This window comes from Eucyclogobius newberryi, unplaced genomic scaffold (assembly GCF_026437365.1).
Source record: "Eucyclogobius newberryi isolate DKJ021-1_F unplaced genomic scaffold, fEucNew1.0.hap1 SCAF_17, whole genome shotgun sequence".
In the NCBI taxonomy this organism is placed as follows: domain Eukaryota; kingdom Metazoa; phylum Chordata; class Actinopteri; order Gobiiformes; family Gobiidae; genus Eucyclogobius; species Eucyclogobius newberryi.
The window spans coordinates 8,134,550-8,142,990 of NW_027315801.1; the positions used below are offsets into that span (position 1 = coordinate 8,134,550).

Sequence of the window (8,441 nt, forward strand, 5' to 3'; positions counted from 1 at the left end):
ACAAGGACAAGCCTCTCATGTAATAACTAACATACAGTAATACCCCTGTTTTACCTTCTGTCTGGCTCCTTCAGTGTTTTTAGACTTGATTTCAAGATTTTAGTGATCACTTTTTAGGTCTTTCCCCAAGTTAAATCTCTGAACGTTTAACTCCTTATTAGCCAACTCTGCATAGCTGTTCTAAAGTCACTGAATGCTTGTATTAGTCCTTCCCTCCCTTAATTATAGATGAATTAAACAATAACGTATGTGTGTCTTACCTGCGACTGGCTCCATACACATTCTTCTCCCACATTGGTTATGGCAGCATCTGAGGTTGTTGTCACATTGGCTGTCGACGGTGCACTTCCGGTCACAATTCCCAAGCTGAGGGCAGGATCCTGGATACGTTTCTGGTGAGATTAAAATCATTATTATTTTTTATGTACTTTACTGACTGTATTTCAGCAATTTTTTCACAAATCTCTCAGTGGTCAAAAGAAAATATAATGTTCAACAAGAAATAAATACTTTAACTGTTCCGTTTAACATTTAGTATTGTAATTTGAATTCAACACCACATTCTGTGAGAGCCCTCATCAGTATTCATTTCAAAATATGAATTCAATTAAAATCAGATTATATGATCAGGCTGTAGGATAGTAATGCCGTAATTCTTTAATTGTTTGGTGGCGAAGGGTATGGTGCAGGGCTCCTTAAAAGCTTATGCCGGGTGTGGCTGCTTGCTGCACTATCCCTTTGTTTCCTTTCCTTTAGTTGTCAACTATACATGGCCTAATCATGCATTTACACAAACGTCCTGCCTTTGCTGGACATTCCCGGTCCATTCCAACGTCTACTGAACTGGTTAGTTTGTGTTTCTTGAGTTTGGTTATTTGGTTATTGTCGCGGCCTCAGACCCGGTCCGTGACAATAGTAATTTAATGATTTGATGAATACAAGTCAATAAGTATCTTTGAGTAATGCATAAAATTCAACATGTTACCTCTCTCAGGCTCCTCACACGTGCGTCCACAGCCGCTGGAGCAGCACTTCAGGATCCCTTTACAGTCACTGTCTGAGGTGCACTGCATCGGACACAGACTCCGATCGGAAAGCCATATTATGCGTATGGGACAGACTCCAGGTTTCTCCACAGGCACTAGAAACAGACAATAAAACTGCAGCCTCAAAAAGCCAACCTGGAAATTGTTTTGAGAAGAATGACAAGGAACAGAATGCCTACAATACTGGTCCATACAGCAAGGATTTGTGATAAAATGTAAATATATGATTATATTTCTGTGATGTATTTTGTCTGCATAATAGTGATATATTATCTGCATCATTAGTCTAAGAGAAAAACGACATGTGTGACAAACTGCATTTGTGAAGATATCGTAAAGATGGAGCAAAGAATGTTTATTCAGGGAGGGGGGTAACACCCCAGGGGAGTTTGGGTAAATATTACCCATGCTTTATCTCTAACAAAGAAAGACAGTTGTAAAAAAGACAAGTGCCTTGATGTGAAGCTGACCAATGAGAAATGTGACCCGCCTATTCCATAATATATAATAAAACCAACCTGCATGGGAAAAACGTCGTGAGACCAGGAGGGTCGCCAGGCTGCTTACAACAGCCTGGGTGACCCGGCCCGGTGGTTTCTCCCATGCATGCTACACAAAAGTCTTGACGTTTCTGTGTCGTTTCATATTCTAAGTTGAAATGTGTTCTCTGTGTAATTAAAGGCGCAATGGACGATTTTTTGGCGATTTGAGAACGCAGGCGGAAGTGCTCATGCGCACTCTCCCGTGTGGACCAATACAACACACACGTGCGTTTGTTTATCAGCGCAACGGATCACATTGCATCTCTCGTCTCCCGTAGATTTCAGTCCACTTCTGCGTCAGCTCGAACTGTCTTTCTCCGTCTTCATTTTGCCCCGTACACTGAGGGAACTATATTATGATAGATCCATGCGCTTAGGCACGCGGAAACGTGGGGACGAACCGCACGCGGCTGCAGGTGAGCGGTAGGTGCGTTTTATGATTGATACGTGGCAGGACAAATGATTTATCCACGCCACGAGGAAATATGATAAAAAAGTCCATTCCACCTTTAAGGAATAGCATTGGTGTATGTCTAATTTCTTGACATTTTCAGATGATGGTTTTTAGATTCAAAATAAAGTCATGTTTTGAATACCTGTTTTCTGATGCAGATTAATACACAGAGAGGAGTATTAAATTATTAGATTAACACTATAATGTATGTCAGAAATGAGAAAAAACAGTTTGATTGAGATGTAATGAATAATTTAAGTAACTGTAATGGTTCATTTATTATTTATACTAAACAATAACTGAAGTGTGCATTACCTCTGACAGGCTTCATGCAGGTTCTCCCACAGCCACCGAAGCAGCACTTCAGGTCCTTCTCACAGTCACTGTCTGAGGTGCACTGCATCGGACACACACTCAGATCCTCAAACTCTAGTATGAGTCCGGGACAGACTCCAGGTTTCTCCACAGGCTCTAGAAACAGACATTTAAAATGAGTCAATAAATAATCAGCCTCAAAAAGCCCACCTGGCAGTTGTCTTCTTTATCTATGTTTCATTGGAGGCCGAACGAGAGGCTGCCTGAATACTGGTCAATAAGAAAACACAAAATCTACTTAAAAGTGACCGTATTTATAAATTGTTTGGTCAAATCCACACTGAAAGTACTTTCTACTTTTCTGTCCACTGCTGTCAGATGTAGAAAAGTAAAACATCAAATAAAAACATAAAATGTATTTAAGTAATGTACAGATAGCAAAACACTTTATCTAAATACAGTACTTTTATGTTTGTACTTGTGCTGATTATAGTTAATTATTTAAAGTTTGTTCAACTAAAACCCCTTTATGGTTTGATCACAACTGCGACCGTCAAGGAATTATTACTGTTTATGCTTTGCAGATGGATTTGACTGGATTGACACATCTATTCACTGCAGTTGCAATGTAATCTTTCCTTCACTTCATTGTTTTATTTCTTTTTTTGAGACCTTCACATTCTCAACAAACCCTTAGGCCCAAGTCACATGTCATTGTTTGCGATGTAATGAAGGCCATATTTTAAGAAACTGTAAAGGTTAATTTATTATTCATACAAAACAATAACTAAACAATAACTGAAGTGTGCATTACCTCTGACTGGCTTCATGCAGACTCTCCCGCAGCCGTTGGAGCAGCATTTCAGGTCCTTCTCACAGTCACTGTCTGAGCTGCAGCTATTAACACACGTCCCAAAATGGTTTGGACGAGGGCACGATCCCGGTTTGGGTTCAGGTACAACTGTGAAAATGTACATTTGTACAATCAAACATTATGTAAAATATGTGTGAATTTTGAGTCAACCCCTACAGACTGAGGAATGGAACAGATATACCAGCCCTCTGCTGATTTAAATCCTATTTATTAGAATATGTAAACCAGAGCTCCTCATCTTGTTCTAAAGTAACCTACAGTGTGTCGCAGGGTTCAGTACTCTGTCGTCCACTTCAGTTTACTCTTAAATGTTGCAGTTAGGTAACATTATCAGAAAGCATGGCATAAACTTCCACTGCTGTGCAGATGACACACAACTGTATTTATCAATGAAACACGATCAAACAGATCAAGTAGATGGATTTAATGCCTTCATGAAGGATATGAAAACTAAGATGACGCTTAATTACCTGCATTTTAACCCTGAAAAAAGGTCATTGTACAAGGTCATTGTACAAGGTCCTAAATGTCTACGAGACGCTTTACTTGAGCAGATAGTTACACTGGACTATGTCAGTGTAGCCAGTGGTGGACCAGCAAGGCATAAACACAATCAGAATATAATTTAAAAAAATATATATTTTCCCACAAATATTTATTAGATTATTCCCCAGAGTAAGAGTTATACTCTTCATTTCATGGCTTTCCTCTTGGTTGCACTGCTTCCAGCCCCAGGTTGAGATTTGGAGGGCTGGTCTTTATGTTAGATCTTTTATCCAATCATATTCAGCCATCATTTGTTGCCAGGGGGCTAAAATCTGCCCTCAGGCCTTCAGACTCAACAGTCAGAATCAGAATCAGAATCAGAATCAGAATCAGAATCAGAATCAGAATCAGAATCAGAATCAGAATAGGGGTTTATTGCCCTTTGTCGATAAACAAAATTTACAGACATAGGAACTTGTCCTGGTGATTCGGTGCAACACAAGCAACAAAACATTGAACACTGAATACTAAGTGTGCATTACCTCTGACAGGCTTCATGCAGGTTCTCCCACAGCCACCGAAGCAGCACTTCAGGTCCTTCTCACAGTCACTGTCTGAGGTGCACTGCATCGGACACACACTCAGATCCTCAAACTCTAGTATGAGTCCGGGACAGACTCCAGGTTTCTCCACAGGCTCTAGAAACAGACATTTAAAATGAGTCAATAAAAAATCAGCCTCAAAAAGCCCACCTGGCAGTTGTCTTCTTTATCTATGTTTCATTGGAGGGCGAACGAGAGGCTGCTTGAATACTGGTCAATAAGAAAACACAAAATCTACTTAAAAGTGACCGTTCTAACAGACAATAGCCACTGTAACTGCACAGCAAGGATTAAATGAGGATGCAGTTTTTAGATTCAAAATAATGATATCATTTTTTTTTCCTTTTTGGCCTTTAAGCTTTATTGGACAGGACATAGCAGCATCAAAAGGGGGATTAGACTGGGGAAGGACATGCAGTAATTATTGAGAGCCGGATTCAAACTCACAACACTGCAGCCTGCTCCAAATGGCAGGAATAGTGCTATTCACTCGACAACGAGCAGCATGCAACATTCATCTTTTCAAAGTTTTTTTGGATGTTATTTATAGCTGCAGATCACGATGGAGGGATCAGCATGCAGTGACTTTTGTTGGATGGGCAAGCAGACTTGTGTGTTCATCAATATTACATTTTAACATTTGCACGCAAAAGAGTCTTGATCCCAGCTCTCCCGTGTGGAAGGCAAACTAACTGAGCTCAACTATACCTGAGTATCATGTTAAATGGACTCAAGAGTGTCACTCAACTAAATAAAGGAGTAATAGAGGATTTTTGGCAAGCAATCTGAGTCTTATTTCCTCGTGGCGTTGACAGCCGAGTAGTTCTCCCACCTGTCAATCATTCCCTGCGTCTTACTGCACACCTGCAGGCTCGTTCCCAGCATGGCATCACGTTTCCCAGGCTGTGCATGCGTGGTTCATATGCTGGTGTGTGTTTAGCGAGTTCCTTCAGTGTACAGTAGAAACATTACGACAGAGAAAGACTGTGTTCGAGCTCAGAAGAGACGGAAATCTGCGGAGACGAGAGATGCAATGCGATCTGTCGTGCTAATAAACAAACGCACATGTAGTAGCGAGGCTTATTTATTTATTTATAAATTGTTTGGTCAAATCCACACTGAAAGTACTTTCTACTTTTCTGTCCACTGCTGTCAGATGTAGAAAAGTAAAACATCAAATAAAAACATAAAATGTATTTAAGTAATGTACAGATAGCAAAACACTTTATCTAAATACAGTACTTTTATGTTTGTACTTGTGCTGATTATAGTTAATTATTTAAAGTTTGTTCAACTAAAACCCCTTTATGGTTTGATCACAGCTGCGACCGTCAAGGAATTATTACTGTTTATGCTTTGCAGATGGATTTGACTGGATTGACACATCTATTCACTGCAGTTGAAATGTAATCTTTCCTTCACTTCATTGTTTTATTTCTTTTTTTGAGACCTTCACATTCTCAACAAACCCTTAGGCCCAAGTCACATGTCATTGTTTGCGATGTAAAGAAGGCCATATTTTAAGAAACTGTAAAGGTTCATTTATTATTCATACAAAACAATAACTAAACAATAACTGAAGTGTGCATTACCTCTGACTGGCTTCATGCAGACTCTCCCGCAGCCGTTGGAGCAGCATTTCAGGTCCTTCTCACAGTCACTGTCTGAGCTGCAGCTATTAACACACGTCCCAAAACGGTTTGGACGAGGGCACGATCCCGGTTTGGGTTCAGGTACAACTGTGGAGATTTAAAGTAAACAGGACCAAAAACAATGTAAAACCTTTGAGTCAATGTTGAGTCAACTGAGACTGAGAAAGAGAACAGATATATATTAGCCCTCATCTGGTATATCTGTGATTGGCCAAAAAAAATCTAAAACTACCTTGAGTCACAACTATATTTAAATTGTTCCGAAATATATCCAAATAAGCCCGCTTTCCCCACACTTCTTCTGCTGAAACAGAAGTTCTTCATCACCCACCCACATCACTCAAACCACGCTGAATAAACCTGTGTAAGAATCTCAGGTTCTGCACTAACTGGGCATGTGCAGGAGAAGTGAAGCAACAGCAGGACCAAGTTTCAACAAACAGACTTAAAAACTTTCTTTGAGCGACAAGTCTTTGTAGCAAAGGCTCTGCTCACGTTTCTAATTATTAGATATTAGGTAGAAATACAGGCAGTTATTTAACAACATAGGGCGCTAAACTGTGTGATGAATTGGTTGGTAAAGTGAGAGTATGCAATCCATCCAGCAGTGTTTACAGGCATTCACATTTGTTTTTCTCTTTCACTTTTATGTTATCCTCTAAATATAACACCTCAAGTCTGCTTGCCCATTCATAAAGTCACAGCATGTTACTGTTTTTTAGACTGAAATGTCAATAAACCAGGATCAGAATCAACAATTCCTTTGGTAAGTTCTGACAAAAACATGTTTAGAAAGTTTGGGGTGTGTAGTTACTTTATGGGTGATTTTAAGTTCTTTTTTGAAAACTGCATTTGATTTGTTATAATGTCCAATGTTTGGATATGACTGGATTCAATGAAATCATTTAAAAATGTTGGGGAAGATTGGACCATTTTGTTGTTTCCACATGAAAGCCTTTATGTCTAGAGAGCAAACTCAGAACATAAAAAAGGTTTGCCTGTAGTGTATTGCCTTCTGTCACTGTAATGGTTCATTTATTATTTATACTAAACAATAACTGAAGTGTGCATTACCTCTGACTGGCTTCATGCAGACTCTCCCGCAGCCGTTGGAGCAGCATTTCAGGTCCTTCTCACAGTCACTGTCTGAGCTGCAGCTATTAACACACGTCCCAAAACGGTTTGGACGAGGGCACGATCCCGGTTTGGGTTCAGGCACAACTGTGGAGATTTAAAGTAAATATGACCAAAAACAATGTAAAACCTTTGAGTCAACTGAGACTGAGAAAGGGAACAAACATGCCTCATATTTTAAATCATTGTCAACACAAAAGCACTGATCTAAATCAAAATAATTTACATATTTACAGATATATAAAGATATAAAAGGTTTGCATGTAATACTGTATCATTCAAACTAAGAGATTAGATCATTGATTTGATGACTACAAGTCAGTGAGTATCTTTGAGTTCTTTGAGTGACATGTTACCTCTCTCAGGCTTCAGACACACGCGTCCACAGGCGCTGAAGCAGCACTTCAGGATCCCGGGACAATCACTGTCTGAGGTGCACGGCCTCTGACACAGCCTCCGATCGGTAAATGGTAATATGAGTCTGGGACAGACTCCAGGTTTCTCCGAGGGCACTAGAAAAACATATTTTTAACGAGTCAATAAAACCTCAGCCGTAGAATATATTCAAACTCATAGAATTAAGTCCATATTACAACATTTAGTTTTTTTTCCCAAGTTTGTAAACAGGTATTCTGTAGTGAAAGTTCCTCACCTCCATGAGCAGAGTGTAGAGGCCCAAAGGCGAGGGCCACAGTGAGGAGGCAGAGGACAGACAGCTCCATGCTGTTCACTGCTGCAGACACATTAAACCCATGTGAGCGCTTCTATTTATTCTCCATTCATTTAGATAGATATCTGTTCTTTTGTCTTTTTATCACACTGCACTGAGCTAATCTACATGTCACTGTGTCCTAACTAACAGAACAGTGCTGGATTAGTAAAAGTTTACACACTTCTGTACTGATAGTGAGAAAAAAAGTGTTGATGATGGTGTGAAAATCATGACAGCCTCAGTGGCGCGGGTGACTGGAGCCTATCCCAGTGACTTCGGGCCTTAGGCGAGGTACACCCTGGACATTACAGACAATTGTTCACTAGGGCCAATTTAGAGTCACCAATTTGACCTAACACATGCATGTAACACGGGGAGGACCTGCAGACTCCACCCAGAGAGATCATGTGATGTTGGTCTGGTCCAGGAATTGAACCCATGATCTCCTTCTTGGGAGGCAAGAGCACTAACCGCCTTTGCCACCGTGCACCTAGAACAGTTTCAAATAAATAAAATTGGTTTGAGTGCTCATCTCTTGAAGTTTGCAGGATCAATTCCAGTTCAGACTGAATTTTGTCAGATTTTTGTCAGATTTTGTGACATTGCCTAATATGAAAGTTATGT

At 40.0% G+C, this 8,441-nt stretch overlaps 1 protein-coding gene across 1 annotated transcript in view; it reads right to left on the bottom strand.

The window, feature by feature from the left end:
• Nucleotides 1-7,830, bottom strand: part of LOC140362567 (uncharacterized) — a 44,403-nt gene extending 36,573 nt beyond the window's left edge. The window contains exons 1-6 of the mRNA XM_072448649.1: nt 7,758-7,830; nt 7,462-7,617; nt 5,912-6,058; nt 4,260-4,415; nt 3,172-3,318; nt 1,127-1,141 (exon numbers count right to left, since the gene is read on the bottom strand). Of these exons, the coding sequence (XP_072304750.1) occupies nt 1,127-1,141; nt 3,172-3,318; nt 4,260-4,415; nt 5,912-6,058; nt 7,462-7,617; nt 7,758-7,827 (691 nt within the window). The 5' untranslated portion in view covers nt 7,828-7,830. The remainder of the gene's footprint in view (nt 1-1,126; nt 1,142-3,171; nt 3,319-4,259; nt 4,416-5,911; nt 6,059-7,461; nt 7,618-7,757) is intronic.
• Nucleotides 7,831-8,441: the final 611 nt, after the last annotated feature.